Source organism: Emydura macquarii, unplaced genomic scaffold (assembly GCF_026122565.2).
Source record: "Emydura macquarii macquarii isolate MOO-44397 ecotype Brisbane River unplaced genomic scaffold, CSIRO-AGI_Emac_v2 contig_1483, whole genome shotgun sequence".
NCBI lineage: Eukaryota > Metazoa > Chordata > Testudines > Chelidae > Emydura > Emydura macquarii.
This window is the reverse complement of record NW_027131620.1, coordinates 24,766,959-24,794,274: the sequence shown is the minus strand read 5'-3', so window position 1 is coordinate 24,794,274 and position 27,316 is coordinate 24,766,959. Positions and strand designations below refer to the sequence as shown.

The 27,316-nt window shown below is 43.0% G+C and overlaps 1 protein-coding gene across 3 annotated transcripts in view; it reads left to right on the top strand.

The window, feature by feature from the left end:
* Window positions 1-4,680: 4,680 nt before the first annotated feature.
* The window catches only part of CBFA2T2 (CBFA2/RUNX1 partner transcriptional co-repressor 2), a 96,346-nt gene continuing 73,710 nt past the window's right edge, over window positions 4,681-27,316 (top strand). Inside the window, exon 1 of one of the 3 annotated variants that reach the window (XM_067554490.1) lies at window positions 4,681-4,823. In XM_067554490.1, the coding sequence (XP_067410591.1) occupies window positions 4,796-4,823 (28 nt within the window). In that variant the 5' untranslated portion in view covers window positions 4,681-4,795. Of the gene's footprint in view, window positions 4,824-20,435; window positions 20,632-21,571; window positions 21,737-27,316 lie in introns of those variants that run through there. The other 2 variants (XM_067554491.1, XM_067554492.1) reach the window with 2 other exon arrangements.

The following is a 27,316-nucleotide window of genomic DNA, read 5'->3' as shown; positions in this document are numbered from 1 at the left end:
TAACCCACCCCAACCCTCAGTAAATTGTTCCAATGGTTAATTACTCTTACTGTTAAAAATTCACACCTTATTTTCAGTTAGAATTTGTTTAGCTTCAGCTTCTAGTCATTAGATTGTGTTATACCTTTCCTTAAGAGACTGAAGAGCCCATTATCAAATATTTGTTCCTCCTGTAGGTACTTATAGACTGTGATTAAATCACCCCTTACCCATCTCTTTGATAAACCAAATGGATTGAGCTCCCTGAGTCTATCACTATAAGGCATGTTTTCTAATCCTTTAATCAGTCTCATGCCTCTTCTCTGACCTCTCTCTCCAATGCATCAGTTATGGACACCAAAACTGGTCACAGCAGGATTCCAGCACTGGTTGCCTTAGTGCCAAATACAGAGGTAAATAAACCTCCCTCAAAATTCCCCTCTATGCATCTAAGGATTGTATGAGCTCCTTTGGCCACAGCATTGCACTGGGAGCTTATGTACAGCTGATTACCCACCATGACCCCCTCCATCTTTTTCAGGGTCACTGTGGTAAGCATAGCCTACATGCTTCGTTCCTGGATGTATATACATTTAGCCACATTAAAATGCTTTTGTTTGTTTGAGCCCAGCTTACCAAGTGATCCAGATTGCTCTGAATCAGTGACTTGTCCTGTTCCTTATTTACCACTCCCCCAATGTTGTGTCATCTGGCATCCTGTTTCCAACTGTAGCAAATACCAGGTGCTTCAAAGGATGGTACAAAACCTCCCGTTACAATGGCTTATGATGCCCATAAAAGTTTCTTTCTACCCGCCCACCCCAGTGATTTGTTTCCATGAGCGTTTACATCCTTTCTAAATGTTTGTCCTATCTAATGTAACTGTGGATGTTATCATTATCCATCTAAAAGTATGAATCCTGCATTGCTCCCAGATTATTTTACTAACAACAATGGTAGTCCATGTCTACAACTGTCTGTGCCTTTTCCCATTCTGCATGCTGTGAATGACTTCCTAATTCTGGTCCAACAAGCCACTATGCTCACTTCAGTCAAATCTCTCCTTAAGTCCTATTTCTTCTATGATGCCTACAAAATGTGAAGCAGAAACAATTACATATAGAACTCACCTGAACCACTAAGTTGTGCACATACCTACTGAGTAATTGCTAGTAACCCTTACTTCTTCCTTTCTCCATTCCCCTCCTGTTTGCTACTCCAACACACTGTGCCATGTCTAAAATGAGACAGGAAAGTCTTCAATACAGAGACTATGTCCATATGTATTTGTTATGTAAAGCATTTAGTACATTTCTGGGAGCTGTAACAATAATAATGGAAGCAACTCTCTTGAGGATGCAGAAGATGAAGAGATTAGTGCAGGCATATAGGAATGGTGAGAAGCAGGATAAGATAATGCAACAACAAAAATGTAAATATCAAAATGCACATAAAGGGGCCACAGGGAAAACCTTAAGGAAGTGTGAAAAGGAATTGGCAAGAAAATATCAGAAGTATTGCCAACCACACAGAAGCTGCTATCACAAAGGCTCAGACTTCATGGCTGGCGGAAATAACAAATTTTGCCAGCATAAATCTAATATAAAGGCAGAACAAAGTGAATGGGTAGAAAGAACATGAATCAATTGCATCCAAACAGGCTGAACTGGCGTTTACCAAAGCTAATGGAAAATGAAAGAAAAATCACTTTAAAAAGAATGAGAATACTGAGAAACTGCTCTGAACATTAAAGAAGAATTGGAACGGGAGTATGAAAAGAATAATTTTAGTCTCTTTGTGAAGATTCATAGAAGAGGTCAAAAGATCCAGGAGGTTCTAAAAGAAGCTAAGCAAAGGCTGCTTGTCTTGAAGTAGTCGGAGGTTACAGAGGAAAAGAAAATGTGACTGGAGGTCAAAATTGACTGATCTTTGACTACTGGTGGTAGATATGCCAATGGCCTGTGAAGGGATTTTAGATGGGGTGGGTTCTGAGTTATTACAGAGAATTCTTTCTTGGGTGCCTGGCTGCTGAGTCTTGCCCACATGCCATATTTGGGGTCGGGAAGGAATTTTCTCCCAGAGCAGATTGGCAAAGGTTATGGGTTTTGGGTTTTTTTGCCTTCCTCTGCAGCATGGGACACAGCTCACTTGCTGGAGGATTCTCTGTACCCTAAAGTCTTTAAACCATGATTTGAGGACTTTAATAACTCAATCATAGGTCAGGGATCTATTACAGGAGTGGGTGGGTGAGGTTCTGTGGCCTGCGTTGTGCAGGAGGTGAGACTAGATGATCATATTGGTCCGTTCTGACCTTAGAGTCTATTAAATATGCATATGCTTGGAAGTATGAGATTTTTATCAGTAAATGTCAGTAAACATCAATTTCACTGCACACATACAAACCCACAAAAATATTTCCATTAAGAATCAAAATTTAGATATGCAAAAAAAGAAAAATGCTGCTTGAGAACTTATTAGAGTCAAAATCCAGTTATTTCAATTTTTTTAATTAAGCTTGCTACAAATGGATTACTGAATGAATAGTAAGAACTGGTCTGATTTGTTGACGTAAGGATATTTACTTTATATATATTGACAATTTGTGTTTTAACACTTTATAAAGTTTTAACTTTTGAATCTCAATGTCTGTCATTAGGTAGCCACATCCCACCCCCCCTCATAATTTCCTGCAACTGCAAAGATTTAGATACATAAAAATCTAAAAAAACTTTAAAAATAAACATCAATATTATCTGTCCAAACTATAAAAAAATAAAAATTAAATGCTAAGCTTAAATCTGTTCAATGGGGAGCTGGTCCATGATTAGGGCTCCTAGGTGTTATGGTAATTTATATATATATGGTAATAATGAATAGTACAGTCATGTGCCATTTTGTTTTGAAAAGTGATCAGATAAAACATGATTTACACAGCAGATCTACTCCCTGTATATCATCACAATCCTACCTTTCCACCCCGCTCCCTGCTCTTTGCTACTGTTAACACGGCAGAACTAAAACAGGTAAAAAAGTGAGCAGGATTCAGTTTCCACTTGTGCAGTCTGAATAGACTTATTAACTATGTTCCAGTCACAAAACTAAATTCTGCTCTTATGCACATGTATAATTCCAGTGCAGGCTGAGAGACTGAACAGGTGTAACTGAAGGTAAATTGAAGGCAATAGGATTATGCAGTTATACTTGACGACAGGTTTGGCCTACCGACTGCTTGTTACAATACATCAGAAGGAAAGAGCCCCAACTTGACTTTTAGGATGCATCAAGGGAGCTGGCAGTTAGAAAATTTTTTTTTGTAAAATGAACACATTCATTTGGAATCATTGATACAATAAACAAACACGGAGCCCTGTCACGCCATGTTCACAGTCACTCTGCAAAGTAGGATTATACTTTAATGTTACAAATGGAATCTTAACTACTGCATTTTCCTTTCTAAATTTTAACTGCAGAAGCTTACTGTTGCATTGCTTATTATCTGCAATGCTGTGGCCCAGGGAGCGGGGACTGGAGCTCCATTGTCCCAGACATTGTAAAACCAGATACTAAAATGATGGTTCCTACCCTGAAGAGCATGGTCTTGGTTTAGTCAGTGCATAACAGGTGGATAAAGGAGGCAAACAGTAGTAACAACATGTTTTTACAAAGATTAGCTCTATGCACAATTTAAAATGATTTAAGCCTTGTCTGTACTAGAAAAATAAGTTGTGCAGTGGCGTATGTCCTCACTACCCTGCTCAGTGGAGTGCGTTTTCATCAGGAGCACTTCAACCGACCTGTGTAAGGGATGCAGTGTCTACATTGACCTGTTGCCCTAACTAAGCCACCATAAGCTCTACATCTCTCCTTGAGGTGGTTTTATTATGTCAGCACATCAGAGGAGTTACATCAGTGAGTGGAGCATTTTAGTCTGTACACCTCCACTGTTTTGTCCAAAAAAGTTGATTTTGTTGACAAAACTCTCTAGTGCAGACCCTTAGAAAGGGTTATACAGTTGTTATAGCTGGAGCCCTAGCAGTACTCAGAGCTAAGGCTACTGAGTCTTTCCATTCTAAGTCCCTGTTTTTTGCGATTCACAGCTTTCTAACACATTCACCTTCCAGGGTTAAGTTGTCTAGGCCTGGTTTCTGGATTGGGGTGAATTTTTAAAGAGACTTAGGTTGGAGTGAGCTATCTAAAAACCCAAGGAGAGCAATGAGTGAGGAAAGGGAGCAAAGAGGGAATTTCTTTTCCATTAACAAAAAAAAGTTGTTTAAAAAGAACCCCAAACTAACAGCTCCAGCGCCTCTGGGGTTTGGGACAGGAAGTGGAAATTCAGGGCAAAGAGGCTTTGGAGTGTGGAGGATGCACATACAGAGAATGGAGAGGGGGACATTGCGGTGAGCTAGTGCTGAATGGGGCAAGGCCTGTCCAAGCAGACCTGGCACTGGCTGGTCCCCAGCGACCAATCCCTCACCCCATGGCTCACACCCCATGGGTTCCAAATGCCCACACTGAAATCCCCCGGGCCCCCCGACCTCCCCAGAGCATCCCCTGAGCATCCCAGCCCTCACGGATCCCCTCCCCCAGCCCCGGGGCCCCAAGGGGTTCAGGGACGGTTACGTCATCACGGCGAAGGGGCGGGGCCAGCGCGGGGCCTGGGGCGGCTGGGCAGCTGCGGCGCGCGCGGCCGGCATTGCTGCTCGTCGCTGCCCGTCTCTTGTCCTGTCCCGAGTCCCGTCCCGACCCGGGGTCTGGCGCGGCCCGCCTCGCTGCCGGAACAAAGAGCCGAGCCGGCCCGGCCCGGCCCGGCCCTGCCATGGTGGGGATCCCGGGAGCCTTCCAGTGTAAGAGCCGCCTCGCTGCCCTTCCTTCCAGCCCCGGCCCCTTCTCCGTCCTGTCCCGCCGCCCAGCGCCCCGATCCCCGCGCCCCACCCCCGCCGTATCCTGCCCCCCAGCGCCCCGATCCCCGCGCCCGTTTCCTGCCCCCCAGCGCCCCGATCCCCGCGCTCCTCACCCGCCCGTTTCCTGCCCCCCAGCGCCCCGATCCCCGCGCCCCTCCGCCCCTTTTCCCTGTCCTTTAGCTCTGATCCCTTACCCGGGATCTTTGTGCCCTCATTCACCCCACCTGTTTCCTCTCCTGTTCCTCCTCCTTCCCCTAATCCCTCACCCACATCCCCCCCCCCAGCTCTGCGCTCCTACCTGCATCCCCCGATACCCCTGGTCCCCCTCCCTGTCCTCCCCCCCCCCCGCTCTGATCCACACCCCCTGCCTTGCCTACCCGGGGACGCATTTTCCCCCCACCCCATCCTTCCACTGGGATCCGGAGCAGAGATGTTTAAGAACTGTCCAGTAAACGACCGTTGCACTCTCCTCTGCCTTGGTGTGAGGGTCCTAGGGAATGAGCTGCTGTTGGTGCAGGGCTGCTTCCAATACACAGGTCTCCATGGTGGGAAGGGGATCTGGACCCTTTCTCCCTGTGGCTGGTTAAGTGTCAGCCCCCCTGAGTTGCCCTTGATTCCGCCCCCCCCCCCCCCCCCCCCCCCCGTAGCTGGTGCTCTCTTTGAGAAAAGGAACAGCTTCTGAAAATAGTGTGTAAATTGATGTTACTCCTGATTGCATTCACAGTTTGTTTATTTTTGCAGAGAGATGGGGAAGGAAATGCATTTGCTGCAGGGCTGCCTGCTTCAGTAGGGTCTGGGAGATTGTGTTATGGGAGTAGCTCCTGGCCTTAAGCCTGAGCATGCACCCCAGGATGTGGGATGGGGGACACACCCTTCCTCTGGAGTTGATGTATCTTGGCATTAGGCATAATCAAGGTGTATTGGCAACTGAGTGGTGGTGGCAGTTGTAAATGCATTTGCTAAGCATCTCTGCCGCATCCACTCCTGGTGTCCAAACCCACTTCTCTCCCATTGTTCTGTGATTCTGTCAGTGATCTCATCTAACTTCTATTTGATATTTTTGAAGAGATTTGGTGCACAAATTCCCTTCCATTGAGGGTTAAATCTGTGGAAAATGTGAAAACCCAAAAGTCTTTCAATTTTTTTCCTTCCAAAGGGATACTTAAAAAAACCCCCAAAACCTCAAACAGTGCATTCAGTTTTGTGGAAACTTTAAAAGAAATTGCTTCTTGGCTCAGACTAACATGAGAAATGTTCGTCTCCAAAACAGCACTTTTGAGAGCGCTCTGAGGGAGTGATTGGGGGGGGTTGGTTGCAATCAATGACTGTTAGTCTGGCCTAAAGAAAAGAAATCTGCAGCTCAGATATCTCAGGGTTTTGGGGGCCTAATCCCGTTGAAGTCAATGACAAGATTTCTGATTACTTCAGTGGGAGCAGGACTGGGTCCATAGGGTAAAATTCATCTCTGGACAGCAAGCAAGTGCAAGGGTTTAATTGGTATATAGGCCTTGTGGTGGCATTGTGCACTGGGATATATTTCACCCCTTGTGAGGCAATGATTGTTTCAAATGATAAAATAGCATGCAATCATGCTGGCTCAATCTAGTTTTTGGACAGGTGCGGAAGACCATTACACCCATGTGGAGTTCTGTTAACTTCAGAGCTCTGTGTAGGCACGTGGGTTCGCCCAGGAGAGATCAGTTGCAGGATTGGGTCCATTGGTCTTAGAAAGCTTGAGTCTCTCTACTTGCTGTGGGAACTTACAAAAGTGTGCTCTTAATTCTGAGCAAAACCTTTTCAGTTTGTTTTGAAGGGAAATGTTTTATGGATACTTGAGGATTGTACAGTTTTTCTATGGGAAATTGTTTTCATAACAAATGTAATCTTTTCTGCAATTCAATTGTGTTGTGCAGCTCAACTAGATGTATTACTCCAAGAAATTGTGCAGTGTCATATTAACCTCACTTAAAAATTAATATGACTAAATACATGTTTGCTTGTGAATGAAGCTGTCAAATGCTTAGGGCTGTCTATGCTAGAAAAGCTATACCTCTGTAATTATGTTGGTATGAGGGTGATTATTTTTTTAACCATTATACCAGTATAGTTAAACCGATACAGCTAAACTGGAATAACTCCCCATGTGGACACTCTTATTCCAGAATAAAAATGTCTACATATGGTTGCCTTATATTCGTGTAGCTTATTCTGCTTCTGAGCCAAAATAAGCTATTCTAGTATAAGCTCTTTTACTGTGTTCAACTAGTACAGTTGTGCAGCTTTAACTATACCGGTATAGTAAAATATAACCTTAACTATAACCTTAACTAGACTGATATAGTTAAAGTGGCAAAACTTTCTAGTGTATACAAGCCCCTTATGAAGTACTTCCCATTTTCAAAATTCAGTAAATATTTTTAACTAATCCTTTACAACCCTCTTGTGAAAGTACTTCAGGTATCTTTCCCTTTTCACAGATGGGGAAATAGAGGCAAAGGTTGTCACCAGCGCATGGCCACAGAGGAAGTTAGTATCAGATTAGTGTCCTGTGTTTGGATCTCTAGACTGCACCTATCTCTACCAGCCTGCACATCTTCATTACACTACATGAGTTTACAGGGAATGTTAAAACCTGAAACTACTTAATCTTAAACTGTTCAGGATGGTTGCTTTAACCTTGTATTAAATAATGTTTTACACTGAAAAGTGGTAACTGTCCCCGTAAAGCAACATTTTTGACCCATGGCAACTTGGTATTGTTGTATAGTTTGAAAATACTCCATCACTAAGTATTCTCTGTTGTAAGCATGAATGTGTTTTACATCTCTCTGGGCTGGTAAAGCAACTGTATGTGTGTGTAAAATGAATCAGACAGAAAGAATTGAACTGGATTGCAGATCAAATTGGAAGTTCAGAATGTAGGAGTCTTTGTTTTGTTCTGGGACAAGAATAGTTCTTCACCACAGAGTCTTAGTGAACCTACTAACTGGCATGTTTACACATGTCCTTCCGATCAGACATACAGCCAAATGAACTAGAAACAGACTTGTGTGCATGTATGTGTGTAGTGGAGCACTCCATGTGTTGCTATATAACAGCCTACAGATTGTTTGGGAATACGAAGATGATTAACTTGAGCTCCATTGTAACCAACTTTAGCAAAACAGGAGGTTTCCTTCGAGGAAGACTTGCAATCCTTTTCTTTGAAAGCTGTAAAGCTGGCAGGACTGCAGGGAAGTACATTACTGCTGCCCAGGAGTGGAATAGATGGTTAGATGGTGTGTGTTACTGTAATAGCCTCCTGTTCGTTCTTCTCATCTTTTCTTACATACGCAGCATTTGTTAATTTATGGATAAACGTGTGTGTTGAGAATTGATTTCATGCTACAGTGGGCTGAGAAATAAGGTGCTAGAAGAGAGATCACACTGTGATGCCTTTGTGTAACAATGGAATAGGGTTAGTATCAGCTAATGTCACTGTTAAACTGTATCCTGAGTGCGTCTGTATTGACAAGTTGAGTTCAGTGAAGCAAGGCAACTAGTGAAAGTTCATCCAAAGCTCAAAGAAAATGGGAGAGCTTTTTAAAATGAAATGTAATGGCCTGAAAGGGAATCAGTCTAAAGACAGATGCCAGCAGTAATGTAGAAACAGCCAGAAAAATTATATGCCTGGTTATTGAAGGAAATCACAGATGAAGGATGAATTTTTGTTGGGTGGTGCAAAAATGTGGTGGGTGTGAGGGTATTATGCAATCAATCCAGTTAAAAATAATTTTGTGTGAAAGGGTGCACGCTTAAAACACCAAATTGCCAAGATGGCTGCTGAGAGAACCATGTAATATGTAATAGCATGACTTAGATCATGTAATTACAAATCACATATTTGCACGCTATGATTGGAAATGAGTGCTCTTCAGTTTGGATGTGTCTTGGAAAAAATAACTTGCAAAAGTCCCATTTTTGTGACCTGTTTGTGGTTCAGAATGACTTTTCAGTCAGTGATGCAGCTCTGTGACAAGAACTCATATTGGTTCAAGACCAAAGCATCAGTGGAAAGATGATCCTTTAATACCTTAGTCATAAAAGCATTTCAAGGGGGGGAAGAAGGGTGGTCCTGTAGTCAACGCACTATAGTGAGACTCTGGAGACCTGTGTTCAACTCCTCCCTCTGCTACAAACTTTGTGTGTGACCTTGGGCAAGTCACTTAGGCCTGGATCCTCAAAGGTATGTAGACACCTAACTCCTATTGAAATCAGGCTTTGATTCAGCAAAGCATCGAAGCATGAGAGTAGCCACCTTGAAGTCAATGGGCACGTGCTTAAATGCTTGTCTAGATCAGCGCCTTTGGGTACCTTTACTGTACACTGCACTCAGGAGATCAGGGCTAGCTCTAGTAACAATAGCAATGAAGCTGCAGCAGCACAGCCAGTGTCAGCATAGCCAGCGGCCATTCAAGTATGTACCCAGGTCCTGGGCAGGGTTGTACGAGTCCATGCTGCTGTCACAGCTCCTCAGCTATTGTTACCAGAGCTAGCTTTGATCTAGATGATCAGAGCTAGCTCAAGTATGTCTACACAAGCTGCATTCACATCTCTGGATTGCATGTAGACATACCCTTTGCCTCTTTGTGCCTTGGTTCCCCATCAGTAAAATGAGAATAGTAATGGTTCCCTACCTCTCAAGGGTTTTGTTAGGGTAAAAGCACCAGTGTTTGTGAAGTGCTCGGATATTATGATGACAGAGACCATGTAAGTAGATAAAAAGCAGGCAAAAAATATTGTGTTAGTACCAGTTATTGTTGACCACATTGGCAGCAGCTGAGCACAAATGAGCTTGATGCCAGCTTTTATTGCACAGTGAAGTCTAGTATCTGTCCAGAGACATGTTTGCATTTTGTCTTTGATATTTGGAAAGCCAGTCAGCAGGAGTGGGCATATAAAGTCAGTAATGCCAGATATATACATTGACTGGGTTATTTGGCTAATGCTTTCCATTACGTTAATGAACACATTTACTGGCTGCGCTGCTAAAGTCCTGTGGAGGAATACTCAAATGTTGGGAATATTTCAGATTACTTGGTGATCACTTACGTCTGTCTTTCTCGTATGACAGTGAGGACAGCTCTGATGTTAAAAAATTAAAAGTGATCTTTTAGGGACTTGATCTTGCTTTTACCCTGATGTAAATTCATTGGCTTTAGTAGCATTACTCTTCCTTTAAACCAGAGGAGGTAAGATCAGAAGTGGGCCCTGAATCTTTAGAACTGGCTGAACAAGAGAAGCATTTTTTTTATTGCGATGTGCACCTTTCTGAGTATTGGATGGAAACCAGACATACCTGAGGTAGAACTCATGAATTGATTCACTTCAGAGCATCGTCGAGATGAAAAATCACTGACATTGAGCCAGTTATTAAGAATCCCATCATATTTTAACTAAACCTCACAACTAGCTCAATTTTTACACTAAGCCTCTAGAATAAAAAAAATTAGGAAACCAGGCGTGCTCTGCTTTCTCTTCCATTGGTGTAAATCAGAAGTGAGTCCATCAGTGGAGTTAAGATGGCATAAAACTGGTGTATGTGAGAAGGGAAGCAGGTGCCATGTGTCCTCTGGTACAGAAGGTCATGAATTCAGTGCCTCAGCCCAGACAAATGATTCACCTGGAACTCTACCAGGCAGTTTGGAAGTATTTTTCCAAGGCTTGTCCTTGCCTCCTGTGGAGAGTATCAATGAAAGAAAGAGTGTGGCAGAAAATTGTCCCTATATCTGTCTTCCCTTTCCCGCATCCAAAGCCTGTCTAATTCGACAGGGAAGATACCATCTGATGGCTGTTTGGTTGTCTATATAAACTTCAGTCTCCAGGGTTGTCAAGCCTGTGCCTTTCATTAGTGCTAAAATTCCCCCTCCTTGTCTCCAACAAAAAACTCACCCTGCTGAAAAGAGAAGCACTAACTTCTACAAGTAATGAGTTATCCTTCAGTTGAACTTTGTTCTATAAATCCGCCTTTAAGTTATAAGCAGAGTCATGAGATCAGTGGGCAGAGAACCCTGCATCCTTCGTGGAGATCAGAGTCTTTATGCACCTTTTGAATGTATGGCATTTTAGAAAATTTGAGACTTCATTTGAAAATAGCCCTCACCCTTCTGGTTGTAAGGATGCTTTAAATTGCGTGCTGCTGAACTGACACTGGAGCAGGACAGTGACACAACACTGACACATCTCATTCTCACCAAAAAAATCATCCAACTGGGGGGCCGGGTTTCAGAACTAGCTGGCAATTTAAAATGTTAATTTTAACCATTTTCCTGTGGATCATCTCAGATGTAACTGTCTAAAGCAAGTATCCAGTGGGTCAGGATATAGCTGATGTTCCCTTAATTTAAAACAATGCTGTAAATGAATACTGCTGCCACTTTCAAGGCACATCTAAGCTGGTCTTTGTTAAAGTGAATAAATAAAAACCCCAATAAAGGGCCAGCTTCTCCTGTCTCTGATATACTGCCCTTCTCCTCCTGGTATCTGGGGAACTGATCATTCCTTCCTGACAATGGACTCTGTTGTTGTAAAGCAAGTGCCTCCAAATATATCAGCTGGGGCCAGTGTGTTGCTGGTGGGCTCTTTCGTGTGTTTATCTAGCCATTTTAATGCACTCCTATTGTGAAGTCTAGGTGCAGATCTTGAGGTGGATCTCACCCTGCTGTCTCCATGTACAGCAGTTTCAGGAGCTGCGGTGCTGAGCCGGGAATGCTGGGATGGATGATCTACACTCCCAGTTAGCTAGTGGACAACTCCATAATGGGGCATCTTTTGCTGCTTACATCTCTTCCCCTTGCCCCCAAACTGCTGCCATCTGTGCTCTGGGGCCTCCTGGTTGTTGGGGTGGGGGAAGAGACTGATCTCAGGGCTCTGAAACTCTTGTGATGGGAAGGGTCCAGTGAGGAGAGTGTGACTGGGAGAGCCTCTGCGTCTCACACCATGTGATTCCCTGTAATGAGCCACATGAAGCAGATTGTGACATTCTTACTACTGCTACAACAGCCTCCCTCCATTATGATGATAATCCTTTATAGAGCACCTCACCCAACGCTGGATGCTTTACAGGAGTCTTAGCAGGCGGGTGGTGGCTTGTTCTCCCCTTAGGTCATCTTCTGGGGGTACCCAGCTGGCCTTGCTTCCCATGTCAGATCTTTAGGGAGTTACCAAAGGGACCCTAAGCCCCCCTTCTCGCCACGCTCAGAGCAGGCTGTATAATCTTCAGGGGCAGAGCTGCTGCAAGACTAAAGGGTCAGGCCTGGCTAGCGGTCTGAACTGGTGGAACTCCAGTCTCATCTTCCAGAGACTGGGCCCAGGTACTACCACTGCTCCATGCTCATAAACCGTCTTGTCAGATACAAAATGCTGCATTCCTGCATTGCAGCCTTTGAGAAGCTGCAGGTTTTCCATAGAACTTGTTCCAACAGCAGTGAAAGATTTGCTGTTACCGAATCTCCTAAGATGTTCAGTGACTCATCGTACGTTACCTGGTCTTAAAACACAAGGTAGCACCAAGGACAATAAGAAACCATACATATTTTCTAGCTTTGGGACTCTGACCCCACTGACTCTTTTTGCCAAATTTCTCATTTCAGCATCTTGATTATATGTTGTTCAAAAACAGAGATGCTTAAAAGCCATGTGGGCTGTTCTTTCCTTGAGGCCAGACCTCCTTAGAGCTAATGAAGGTTACATGGACTTTGCAGGGAGAATTGAGTCTAATGACTGTTTTTTGGCACCAACTCTTCAGTTGTCTCTGTGGTTACATTGCAAACTAGATTATCCGATATGCTTATCTAAGGCAGTCATGGCTCCAGATACAGGGAATTCTAGTGAAATGATGCCTGGGTAAGAAAATGTGTGTGCGCGCGCATGCATGAGGAGTCCAAGAGCCTGGGCATGGAGTGCTTTAGCTGATTCTGAATGCTAAAACACCATGGAGCCAAATGGCTTCCAGGATTTCCCCCACCATCCCGGCTCCTCTGTATTCAAGGAACCCAGCCAGCGGCCTTTCAAGTCTGCAGCCAGGATTCTTCCCTCCCCCTTATCCACAGCTTTGTGGGGACCAAGGGACTGTTGGATATTTGGGAATCTACTGTATAGGGTTTTTGTTAGGGAGGGGGAAAAGTCTTCAAGGTGTTTGGCTCCCTGATGGGCCATACTCAGGCAGGGGACTGGGTTTATCTTGTGACATCACTCCCATCTGTGACATTTCTAGCTCCGAAATAATAACTTGTGCTAAGCTTCTCTTATCTGTGGACATGTTTTTCTAATTAAAGAGAAAGCTCAGTAAATATTTTTAAAATGATTGAATTGCCAAAGTATGAAAAACACATGTTGGGAATCAGACACACTGAATACCATGTGCGATTTCCCATAGCCCTCCATTCGAGAATGTTAGTGTGAATGCAGGTCTTAGAGCTGTGGATGACAGGTTTATCTGGGGTGATTGGCAAAGATTTATAAACCAAGAGGAGATTTACTTAACACACCGCTCTATCCCTCTCTCCTATTCCTGCCCCCCCTCCGTGTCTCAGAAATAGGAAATTGGGATCACATTAAAGTCCTAATTGGTTTGGCTCCAGCAAAGGTTTGGCGGCTGCCAAATAGTTAATTTATTGTGTGAGAGTTTGGCCATGTGTTGAGAGGCAAATTTGCTTTAAGCAAAAGATCTTTGTAAACTGAACATCTATTCATTCAGGAGGCTCTGTTTACAAGTGAGCTCTGAACGGGACCCAGGAGAAGAAGGGGCCTGGTTTACATAACAATCAGAACACGACAGGGCCCATGGATCCAACACAGTAGGGGAAAGGAAGAGAGGAGTTTTAGGTCTTAACTGAGTCCTGTTCTCTCTTTGAGATGATCTGCATAAATAGATGCAGGGTTTCTCCTCTATTCCCCCATCAGAACAGCTTTGGAAATACTTAGGCCTTGCCTACACTAGCATTTATGCCAGCAAAACTTTTGTCTCTCAGGGGTGTGAAAAAAAACTCCTGAGCAACATAAGTTTTGCTGGCATAAGCGCTAGCATAGACAAGGCCCTAGATGAAACAGTTTAAAGGGGTTTGTAGTCTGACATTAATTTTACGTTTCCAAATGTCTGTCTTACTGAAGGTGGGGACAGCTCAAAGGAGACAGAATGCATCTGTTTGGGAAAGAGAAGCAGCTCTGGGCTGTCGCCTCTAGCACAACCAGGTCGGGAAACCCACAGGGTGGTTAGTTTTCTTTTCCTGTATGTTATTAGGAGGGGCAAATTGGAAAGCACTCTTATCTGGCTGGCTTCCTGTAGCCCTGCAGAACCCTGCTTGGTTCTTGCCAGCACCGTAGTGATCCTGGTACTCTGCAAAATCATTCTTGCTGGTGGTAATTTTTCATGTTAGATTTGTTATCTCTGGCTGTTTTTTCTTGGGTCGTGTAGATCTAGTAATGTTTCACTCCTGTGAACTTGTGTGGAAAGCAGGTTCATGCAGTCTCAAGCTCTCACATTGGCTTTAACTACAAACAACTCTTATTTAGACTATCATCTTTACATTGGGTGTTATTGAAATGGAAGTTGTATGTATTGGACAGGATATTGCAGACTGAGATACAGTATCTTATTCCCAGCATGGCTCTAGACTTGGCTTGTGGTTTGAAGAAGCTGAATAGGGACTAAATCTTGGCTGCAATACTGTCTTTATCACTGGTAGTTAAGGGCTAGTCTACACATAAAACTTACAGCGGCACAGCTGTGCTTCTGTAAGAGCACTTGTGTAGCCGCATTATGTCGACAGGAGAGAGCTCCCTTGCCCACATAATAAAACCATATATACGAGTGGTGTTAGCTCTGTTGGTGGGAGACGCTCTCCTGTCGACATAGCGCTGTCCACACAAGTGCTTATGCCGGCAAAACTTACATTGCTTAGGAGGGTGTTTTTTCACATCCCTGAGAGACAAAACTTTTGCCAGCATAAGTGCTAGTGTAGACAAGGCCTAAATAACTAACTTCATGATAAGGAGCTGCTTCCAACAAAGGGGAAACAGTGATCTTACTGCAGTGCCCAGTGGCACCTTATTGTCAGTTGTCATTTCCATTACCAATTTGATATCTTAAGGCTCAGGATTTCGGCCATTTAAGTTTCAGCTGCTAAATGTACCATGCATGCCAACTAAAAGGCAAGAGCTCAAATGGGGATTTTAGATACTTAGTCCTGAGAAGGAATTTGTCCTTGTGCCTTCAGATATTTATTTCTAAGTGCTGAGTGTTTAGGGGAAATTGGTAGGTGGTTGCAGCACACACTCAGCAATACTTTTCCTACTGTAATTTTCAACTGCTCCTCAAGCAACTTCCTGAGCTCTGATAAATTCTTTCAGTTCGATTTATGATCCAAAGCCAAATATCATACAAATATTGATTTGTCTATATAAATGTAACCTTTCTACTGATGATTGTAATAATTCTGAAGATATCTAATCATACTACTAAGTCAATAAAGGTATATTTTATGTACGTATCAAACACTTCCAGTGGAAACATCATCATTTTGATGGCTAAATGTTATTCACCGGGGGCAGGGAGGGAAAGGGGGAGTTGGAAAGGCATCAGTTCAACAACAGATCAAGCTGAACTTCTTTGTACCAAAGCTGCTTTTGCCTGGGGCTGCTGCATGCTATTCTGATACACAAACGAACACATTCAGCATGTGCCACCCTGCGTTTACCAGGTTTAGTGTTGAGATAATGGCAGGTTCAGGCAACATTAATTACTTTGTACAGACAAGCTGGGTGGGTATGGGAGCAAACAATAATGATTGTTTTATAGAACATCTTTTCATCTAAAAGGATCCTAACGAGTGTAAACTCTTGTCCAGAAAACTCTTTCCTCTTTTCCACCCACCATTCAATTGGTAATTCATTCACCTCTGGGGTGAACTACAGTAATTGTTTATTAGCACATAACACTATATAGCAGTTTAGGCAGGAAGTAAAGAGGAATACTGTATCCAATTGCAGAGCAAAATAGAATTAATATCAGGATTTGCCTGAAATAGCAGAACCACCTTCATTCCAGCTTAGCCTAACTAAGTTGGATGAAAGTCTTACCTCCTTTTTCTTTTCTTAAAATCATAGAATATTAGGGTTGGAAGGGACCTCAGGACATCTAGCCCAAACCCCTGCTCAAAGCAGGACCAACGCCAACAAAACCATCCTAGCCAGGACTTTGTCAAGCCAGGCCTTAAAAACCTCTAAGGACAGAGATTCTACCACCTCTCTAAGTAACCCATTCCAGTGCTTCACCACCCTCCTAGTGAAAAAGTTCTTGATTTAAGAAAGATGTTCTTTAAAACAAAGTCCACCTTAATGTAATAATTTTAAAGTAGCAGATTTTAGACAGAAAATCTTTTGAGCTCCTACCAACCCTCTTCCTTGTTTGCAATACATATTACTTTACCTGTGAGAGCTGTTGATCTTCAGACACCAATGGCCCAAACATTACTCTTTAAGCTGCGTAACTGTCTAGTTTGTATTTCACAATGTGCTTGAAAACTACCACTTTCATGAAACTGTTATAGTCTCACTCTCAGATCTGTGTGGACCAGGAACCATTAAAAAGCAGTTAAACCTATCTTGCTGTCATGTGCCTCAGTGGAAACACCTGCCTCTTGTTTGTAACTCAGTACATGGCTAAGGAAAACAGAAATGCCTGGAAAGTGAGTGTGGAGCTGTGAGGGGGGGAAATACAATATACACTTTTCTTTTTTTTTTTTTTTTTTTAAAGTTACTTGTCAGTAACTGCAGTCCTCCAACATGGGGTAACTTTGTTGGAAGTAAGCAGTGGCTGGGATGGTTAGGATATGGAATCACCTTTCTGTCTTCATGAGCTTAGTATGCCTATGGTTTGAATCTGCAGACCACTACTCCTTTCCAAATAGGTACATTTACCGGGATGACTGCCCTGTCCACAAATGGGGGTGCCTGAGTGCTTTTTGCACCTGTTTTATAGCACAGCAGCACAATATGCAGCGCATTCAAGTAGTTTATACCCCGGCAAACACATCCTGGCATTGGGAACATGAGTTTCCATCTCATTAAACTGTTGGCAACAACTTGGTAATTCCAGTCACTGGTACAACACAGGAATTATCCCCAACACTGCTAGTTCTGTCAGTCCAGAAAATCACTGTTTATTCTCACGAGTTGTGTGTTTACACTTGAGGGGGAGCAGAGATTGTGCTGAGGTCATTATGAACTGTTGCTTCAGTGGGGTCTGCTTTAGCAATCTTGTTATAAGAACAAAGGTTTTTTTTAAATACATACATGTAATTGAAGATTTACATCCATTGAATATAGCCTGGGGGATCTATACCTAGGCTGCAATGATACATTTGTTTGAGATCTATGGTTTTTAAATGCAATAGATTGTACTGATATTAAAGCTTGCAGAGGTTAGGTGGCTTAGCAGTTTAGCAATAGTGTATGGAGCCTTTCACTTCTAGGTCACTAGATCCACTGCAGCCCAGGTTGTCATTGACAAAGTTATTACCATCTGACAGCTGTTTGGCCTGTGTGAAATGAGTTGTTGGTTTCAGTCCATTTCCTAGCAGTCAGGTGTCCATATCACAGTTGGTCCCTTTTTGGCAGTCTCAAATGAGATGCCAGGGATTAAATAGACCATGGAGACCAAGCACTCAGGCTCCTAGGAGTGAGCCTCTCCAAGTAAGCAGTAAGGCATATTGATGGAAGAGTGGGGTGCATGTGGTGTTGGGTTTTTTTGTGGTAGGAGGAGGAAAGCCTGCACTGCTTGTGATTTTATAGGTTTCAAAATATTTTGTATACAGAGAAGAGAATCATGTAGCCTTGGTGCAATGCTTCATTACACAGCTCAAAATAGTCATAATCAAAATACACTTTGGAGGTCTGTATTTCAGCCTTAGTGAGAAGGGGCCATAGAAGAGAGGTCTCACGGGTCTTCCATAAAAATCTCTGCATTTCATGAAATGCTCTGTTGTTTCTTCATTAAAACAGGATTATTCAATTGAGATTATCTATTCCACATGGGCTGGGCAAGCAGCACTCTTCCATTTTCACATTGGCTTCAGAGAGCCATTGTAAATCCACCAAGGTAAGGGAGAGTGCTTAGTATCCAGGAGGCTGAGCAGTGCAGAGTTTTCTAAATGTGACCAGAGATGAGAGGAGCTTTTACAAGTGTCAGGTCAATTGTGTTGGACTTTTGGACACACGGGACAGTTTTGTGGGTTGTCTTTGCAAATGGCACTGAAGCAATTCTTATCATTCAAGAATCCTGTCTCAGAGATTCCTTCTGGCATTCAGTAGTCTCTTTCATTGATCTAAACCTTAGGGGAAGAGTTCAGAGTTTTTCGAGACATTATGCCAAGCAAATCAATCAGGCAAATAGCTTTTGTTTGCATGGAGATCTTCTGTAAGAATATATGGTGACCTTTCAAGCTTATTTTGAAATAATGCTCTCAGCCAGATTATCATGGTTGTCTTTGTTACACCCAAACATACCATAGCCACCACTAAACTTATTACCCCACTTCTAATGTAAGTTATGAAACTGCCTCAGATGCAAAACTTAAATTCTAGAAAAGGTTCATCTCACTTGGGAAATGGTTCCCAAATAACATGAAGCTTCTTGCACTGGTATGTTCAGGCTTCCCCTTTGGATCATCTTTTCCACATTTGGGCTGGGCAGGCTGAGAGAACTCACCCCTGTGTATGTGAGGGCACTGTCTTTCTGTACAGTTCAACTGCATATTCTGTTTCACATCTGCAGTCACAATATGAACATCTCATTTGCTTCAATGGAACCTTACTGGGAGTGGTGGTGGTAGAAGTAGCAGTACATGTGGCAATCAGATTAATTACACAGTATCTTGGTTTTAATAAAGATTTAGGCTCTTTAGGCCCTTTTTGAACTATTTTATTATCCAAGCTGCAAGACCAAGTTGTACACAAGTGTAATTCAAAATGGCCAAGATATGAAATAATGAAAAATGGCAGTCATCATGTGTTACAGTGCATTCCCAAGGACATGCATTTGTCATTTGCTCTAGATTTATAAATAAGTAAAATAGAGCCTATCCAAATAGAGCCTATCCCCTGCCATAAATTACAAAAACAAATACAATTTAAATCACCAAAACTCCCCTTCCCTCCCCTTCTGCACATCTAATCTCAGTCAAAACCCACCCTGTCCTGTAGCACGTCTCACAGTGTGTGCTGAAGGCCAGCAGTCTGGAGATATTTTAGACTTGGGGGAGCTTTTTCCAGAACTGAGGGCCCCAGTGGAGAATGTTCGAATGCCAGACCATCTATTTTAAGTTGTCAGGAGTCCAGCTGCTATGCCTCTGCTGATTACGTGTGGCAGTATGGCTGAAGGAGAGAGACTTGCTGTCTAATAGGATGGTCCGAAGCCGTTTAGGGCTTTACAGATCAAAACCAACGTTTCGTCTTCAGGCTGAAAGGCAGCAAGTGCTTCATGGAGCACAGGTGTCATGCACTGTCACCTGGAAGTATCACTTAGTACAGAAAGCAGCAGCCTGCCTATGATCTTAAATTTCTGGATCAATGTAAAGTGTGGCTCTATGTAGCAATTCTCAGGCGACAAAGGCATGGATAACAGTGGCCAGATCCACATCCAAAAGAAGTGTTTGCAATCACTAGCCAGGTAGTAAAATGCCTTCCTGGATATTGTTGCTATATGATAATTTGGGTATTCAACCCCCAGATTACACACACACACCATAAATTATAGAGAGACTCTTGATCAAAAGTGGTGAAATTATGCTTGCCATATCTTCCAGTTGCTTCCAGCATCAACTCAGTCTCATCTGGACTGAGTTTCTATCTGCTTGTTCTCCTCTATGCTGATTCTCCCTGGGACACTGGGGCAGATATTCAACACCTGTTTAGGTCAAGAATATTTTTTATATCTGACTTTCAAACTTAATATCTGGGGCATTTAAAAACATTTTCTTATTGATGATTAATGGATCGTGTGCATTATGTTTGTGTGAAATCTGCCTCTTTTTAAAAATTAAGGTTTAAGGTTGGCAAAAAACTGACCACACGAAACTGAGTATTCACATTTTTTTGCTGAACTGTCAATCAAAAGCTAACCAAATATGAGTGACCCTTATTGAATATAAAAATCTATAGGCCAAATTTCAGATCAGTGGTGTTTGAAACGGCCAAGATTTTAAACGTCCAAGTGGGATTCATAGTCTAAATGCTGTTATGGCCTTAATGGAGTCAGTACTGTGGGGAGCTGTTGTAACTCTAATCTACTTTTAAAGCACAAGGCATGGATGTGAAAGGCCAGGTGCTTGCCTTTAACTGCAGCTGCACCATCTGTGGAAACAGGCGCAGATGCTCAGGTAGTGAGCAAAACACAGCTGGTGAAAGTTAAGAAAAAACATCTACTGTGCTATTTTACCTGAGTAAAATGGACCCCAAGTGGAATCACATGCAATTAAACACAGCTTCACCTTAGCACAAGTGTCGACTTGACACAAGATTAATAAAACGAACAAAAAATAAATGTATGGTTCAGCTGTGTTTCCTCGCTCTTGGCAGCAACGCTGTTGAATCAAACCAGCCTTTTCACGAACTTTGTGTGGGAGAGTTGCCTACTTCACAGGACTCTTAATGACGTGTTACTGAGAATGTTGTATTTGAGGATTGATAATTTATTTTTGCCGTCTCCTTGGAGGTCAGTTCTGATGTTTTTACATTGAAAGAGGTTGCATTTTTAAAAAATTGTTGTTTCAGTGACTTGGCCTGTTTGTTTCATGGCAGATTCCATGTTGCAGGCGAGCCCTGATCAATTTAAATCCATTCACAGACTTTTGGCTAACTATTTAAACTGGATGTGGACTGGTTGCTTCTCCATAAACATCACACCATGTTGTAATTCAGCAAATGTTTTTAATGTAAATGAAAATTCTACTTTTTGAATGGTCTTGAAGGCATGTCCATTTATTATTGATTTGTATTGTGGTAGTCCCTGCAGACCATGGTCTGAGCCCCACTGGGTGAAGTGCTATACAAACACATAACAATAAAACAGCCTTCTCTCAAAATATTTACAGTGTGAACACTTGAAGTCAACAGGACTGTTCTGAGTGTGTAAAATTAAGCATGTACATAAGTCTTTGAAGGATCAATAATTTCACCTGAGGGGAATCCAACTGATGCGGGCACTTGTACCTAAAAGAAGACAAAATATGAAAACTGTAGGTTTTTACCTTTGAAATATTCAACACAATCATCGCTTATTTGAAGATACTGGCTAATTCATGAGTGATTTTTTTTTTAGCTTATTTGTCAAACTCACACCCTCTTGAGCCTGTATTTACATTGCTATAGGAAGCTTTAGGTCAATCAGTGCTGGGTGGGAACAGGCCACTTTGACCCTTTTAAAAAAAATAAAGGGGCTGATGAATCTAGTCACCTTGTATTAGGATGTTAAAAGTGCATTACTAATTAGTGTTACATTGGTCTTGAGTGTAAAACATTATGCTTGTTAATTAGAAAATATTCATTTCTTTGATGGGCTTATTCATGGCTGTGGGGCATTTTCCATTAGTGAGGTATCTGTGATGAAAAAGTAACTTTTGAAAGCTTTGAGTATGATTTATTCCTTTGTATTTATTGATAATTCCACTGGGGACTTAATTATTTATTTTATGTGTGTAGGCACTCAGCTGCCATGGTGGTGGGCAGCAATATAAAACCCTGAAATAGAAAGGTCAGTTAATCCTCTGTCAAGAACAAGCAAAGCCAAAACACACAGATTTACCCTGAAAAGTGCCAAGGTTGGAGCTTTGCTGATGCTCACTGCTCTTCCCTATCTGAACTGGACTCATGCTTTCTATGTAGCTGATGATTTTTAGCATTGGTGTAGTTCTAATGTTTGTAATGGAGGGTGGGTTGGTGTGTTCTGTCAGTTTACACTTGAATTCAAATGTTTCTTCTATGGTACTGGCTTAATATTAGTTTTTGAGACCTAACACAGCATGTAAGGGAAATTACAGTGCATAATATGTCTGTTCAATGAAATAAATACAGCAGCATTACTGGGAGTGGGTTTAAGGGTTAACTTAAAATGCAGTTTTACTCTGAAAAGCAGTCAGTATAAAAATGGCCCCATCCTACATACTGGGTCTGCCCCTGTGTGAGTATTCAGTCAAATCTGCTCACTGTAATGACTAAAACAGCTTTTTTTCCTCCTCTTCACGCTGCAGAGCCAGCACAGTTCAGGGATCAAGCTGGAGTTGATATTCTTTCTCGTGTATCTTCAATAGAATTGTTTATTAAATTCTAGAGATGAAGGTGGGTGAGGCAATATATTTTATTGGACCAACTTCTGCCCTCTTAGAGCTCTTCTTCAGTTGACCCTCAGTCCTATCATAGCATAATTTTTGGTCTGTGAATTTTAAAAGAGCTTAGCCTATTTTTGTTCAACATAGCAATCCAAGAGCTCCCCTGTGAGAAGCAATTCTCACCAAACTTGTGCGGTGTAGGAATGTTAACATTGTTCCTGGAAACTTGTAATTGTGAACCTCCTCTAGACATACTCCACAGTGCCGAACGCAAGCTTAATTTGTGACAAATGATCAAGGTCCAAGATTTTCAAACCTGTTGGCCTGGAAGTTCAGCTCCTAAATCCATATTTAGGTGTCTACAGATTTAAGTGGCCCAATTTTCAGAGGTGCTGAGCAAATTGAAGAGTAGCTGCTGATGTGTGACACCTTTGAAAATCAGGCTACCTTTTCTTTAGTTGCCTACATACGGATTTTGGAGCCTAACTTTAGGTCCCCATAAATTTTTACCTGTGGTAAGTTTGTGTGTGATACAATAATAATATCATTGCATTTTTCTTCCGCAGATCTCAAAGTGCTTGACAAAGAAAGTCAGTGCCATTATCTCTATTTTACATATGGGGAAACTGAGGGGACTGTGTCTTGCCCAAGGTCAGTGCCAGAGCTGGGAGTAGAACCCAGGTCTCACAAGTTCCAGTCCAATGCTCTCTCTACTAGACAACATTGCATCCTGTGACAGTACAGAATCAGGAGAAAATAACATAAGCATCTAAGAACTTTAAATAGTTCTGAAATGTTAGTTCATCACAGATAGTTCTATTTAAACTCTGTCTAAGCTGGAAAGCTAAACAGTCAGTTTAACGGACACAGATAGCTTAAGTTCAAAACAGACTTTACGGGGAAAAGAAATTGCAAACCTTAATATTATTTAATAGAATTGTTTGAACTTTTAAAGAGTCAAAGAAAGAATTTGCTGGGCTGGATTTAAGGATCCTTTACTGTGTTTGTAACCCAAACACTGAAGCTAGTGGGTATTGAGAGCCAAACTGGACCTGGGCTGACTGCCATGATACAAATAGGTGCTCTTGAGGATCCCAGTAGGTGCTTATCTGCATCTTTAGGTTACTGAATATCTTTAAAAATCAGTCCGTCAGTACTTACAGAGCCCACCTGCTGCTCGTGGCCACATTAGCTGTGAGTCATAGCGCCAGGGCCGCTGCTGCTTCACTGTCCAAAGCAATGCTGCCCAAACGCCTTTGGCTCTCCATAATGCAGCCCTACACTGCCTGAGAAGGAGCAATGAGAAGGGCTCCCTGTCAGTAATGACGCTATTTGAACAAGCAAGCAGTCAGCTATACTTCTCCCTAGTTCCTTCCTTCTCCCCCGTGCTTCCCCAGATAAAGATCCCAGCAGGCTGGGGTGGCAGGCAGCAGAGGAACAGCCTCCTGCGTCCCTCCTTTTTTTGGTTTACTGATTGAGGTGTATGCTTTTGGGGGTGCAGGGAGTGTTTGAGGCAAGGAATGAAGGGCTAGGGGAGGTAGCTGGACTTGGTGTAAATATGTTGGAAGTGAAGGGAGTAGAATGAGCTTATTTTGGGGCCCAGTGATTGATGGGGTTCTGTATGTCTAAGGAATACTGGGCGAGCTGAGGGCAGAATTTGCAGGAATGATGAAACATGGGGAAGGAAGAACAAGAACTTCACAAAGGGGATGGCAAAGGAAGGAAAGAGAACAGATACTGAAAACGTGCAGGAGAGACACCAAGGCAGAAGGAAAATTAGGCGTGAAGGGCAGTATAAAGGGAAGAGCCAATGAAAGGGAGACACTGGAATTGACAATCTTAAAAGTTACTAGTTTGTCCTCCCACCCACACTTTCAATGAAGTTGTGCATTAATTAATATCTTTGCATGGTCCAACACCACAGCGTGGCTGAAATCCGGCCATTCTTTATCTGACCTCCACTCTTCTCCCCTGGCCATTCTGGTTTTTGATTGGCTTCCTGTAAGTGAAACCACAAGCTCTCAGACGCTTGTAGGTAGAATGAAAGGCACATGGCATGAGTGTAAGAGGAGCCCCCTTGCTGTCTACTGTGCTTGGGTGGGCGTGCTGGTTCTTTCGTAAACTAATAGCTCCCAGCAGTGCTGCTAAATCAGACTTCATGGAGCCAAGAGCTGAGAGCTTGGAATACCACTGCAGGCACAAAAGGTCTGTCTCTTTTCCAACCGCCACCATTTGTTATGAGGCTAATGATCCAGAGGCCCAATTGACAACAAGAGCAGGCTGGCAACGATTGCCTTCAGGAGGAAAAAGTTCACATTTAGATAAAAACAAAACCAAAAGTTAAGTCATCCTTTTTTATTTTTGGTCTTTGATCAGGGCAGGGAGTGGGAGAATTCCATTCAGCTTTACATCTGCAAAACTAACAGACCTTTGGCAACAATTGGCATTCTAATTTATATTACTTCACTGGAAAGTGCTACTTAAAATCCATTAGTTGGTGGTTTGCAGTACAGTGTTGGACACAATTTTATAGCTTCTGATTGCACTGCTAGATAGTCTTTTAAAGAGAGGTTGTGGTTTGGGTTAGAAACTTGGGTTTTAAAACCCAAGTTATCGGGTTAGTGACTGTTGTCTGCTATGAAAGCAAACCTGGACTTAGATTACCTCTTGAGGTCCCTTCCAGCTCTGCATTTCAATGATTTCCTTCTGTGCCCTTCCAGTACCATGAAATTCTTAGGCAATATAGTCATGAAGAGTTGGTAAGGTACAGTGTGGAAGCAGCCACTTGATAGCAGATATTATTCAACTAAAATTTTGTGTTAAATTTTTTAGTGCAATTTCAAAAGAAAACCAGCAGCATTATTTCTGAGTAAGGCTTGTGAATTGCTCAGTGCTGCAGTTTTCTCCAGCAGCCAGAAGAAATAGAAATCCGTGTTGAGGAATTAAAAGCCTCTATTAAAATAGAGATATTATGCCAAAGAAACAGGACAAGCTATTGGCTGGGTTGGGAAAAGTCATCAGCCTTTAAGCAATAAAGTGTTTCACAGCGTAGTTGAGGTGTTTGGGATCCATCACATTCATTTTATTGCACATATTGTGGGATGTGAATGTTATTTCTTCTACAACAAGAGAAAATTCAGCAAATCACAGCATTGAAAGTTCTTGCTTCAGTAGGTTTTTAACAGTCTGTTCTGCTGCTTTCTTGGATCTTCCACATTTTTGCGGGGACAGGGGGCTAAGGTCTGAATAATTGTTTGACAGTGGTCTCACAGTGAATTGACGGATGCTACTAAAGTGTGCCTGAGTATTGAAGGGGTGTGCAAAAAAAGTGTGATGTGACATGGAAACAGACTTCAAAACTCTCTTTAAATGTGAATGCACAGTCACTTTAACCCGTAAGAGTGGATTTGTGGGCATAAAGGCACACAAAAGGTTGAAGCCCTTTAAATACATAGCCCAAAGTGTCAAAGATTTTCAGTGCCATTTATAAGAGGATATTGCTCCAGGGTTTTTGAAGTGACTGAGTGAGGTGATTGAGTTAATTATGCCAGAAAAGGATTTCAACCAGTTTACATTCCAAAGCTGGTAAATAATTCCCAATCATCCTAACTGATATGGCTAGTTAACAAAGATAAGAGTTGCAGAAATTGGAGTTATGAGGATAGATCTTTTTTTAACGAACATCTGAAGTTGAATGAATCCAGAATCTGGTATCTTTTCACCCTGCCGTTTGGAAAATATTGTTGAGTTACAGAGCTATTGAACTGAATTTAATCCTCTGCAGACTGGATTTTACTCTTTCCAAATAGGATTACTCATATTTTCCATAATTCAGAGTTTGGTTTAAATACCCATGAAAGCTACAGGGACTTGGATTTCTGGTCAGAGCAAGGGTGTTAGATTTAGGAAAATTCTTTTCATTGGAAAGAATACAAAATTCCCAGGTATTTTTTTTTCTTCACTCCTGAGGTTGTGTGGCAACAAACAAGTAAACTTTCCTTCCATCTTTGTCATATGGCAAACATTATCTATACCAGAGGTTTTCAACCAGGGGTGTGCGTATCCCTGGGGGTACTTCAGAGTACCGCAGGGGGTACGCAACAGGGTCGGGCAGCTGCAGCCTGCCTCTTGGCTGTGCACTGGACTGGGTAGGAGGCAGGCAGTCGCCTACTGAGGAGGCCCCCAGGCGCTGGCTTGTGGGGGGCGCTGGGTCATGAAGGAGCCTCCTGCGCCCCCCATCCCTGCTGCACGTCGTGAAGGGCCAGCTGGGCACACACCCAAACATCTCACCCCACCCCTCTCCCCTGAGGCTGGGGGGAGAGGGGATAAGGCCGCCCTGTCCAAGCCAGTGCCGGGCTGTGGGGCTGGAGCTGGAGAGCTGGGCACCACTCAGCAAGTAAGTGCAGAGGGCAGAGGTGGTGGGTAAGTGCAAGGGCAGGGAGCCAGGGAAGGGCAGGGGGGCGCTGCGGAGCCTGGCCAGAGCCGGCTTTGCCGCCCTGCACAGGAGGAGGTAAGTGGCATGTTCTCCCCTCCCGGCAGGTACAGACCGCCCTCTCCCCCCAGCAGCTGGGGGGCGGCACCGTCTTGTGGGAGCCAGGGATCCCTCCTGCCCTGCAACTGGGGGTGGGGGGGGTGGGCACGGAGACCCAGGATATGCCATTGGAGCGGAGCGAGGGGCCCACACAGTGTGCTTTGCCACAAGCCTCCTTCCCCCCCCCATCCCCCGACGGCCCTGCGCAAGAAGACTCAGAAGTGCAAAAGTAAAAAAAAAAAAAAGTCTTGAATGTATTATTATACATTATACAAGGCCATTATGCCTTTTATTGCAACCGTGGTAACATCAGGTAGAGTGAAAACCAGGAAGGGGTACTTCAGGTGAAACCTTGAGACCGTAGGGGTACAGTTGCTAAGAAAGGTTGAAAACCCCGATCTCTACAATTTGCATTGTAGTAAGGGTCTGTCTGCTTACTTCATTACTCTTGAACTTTCATTCCCACTCCCCTTTTTAGCCCCCATTTCTGTAAAGTGAAATTCCTTGAAACACGCGCCCCTCCTTCCGCCGCCCAAACTTTG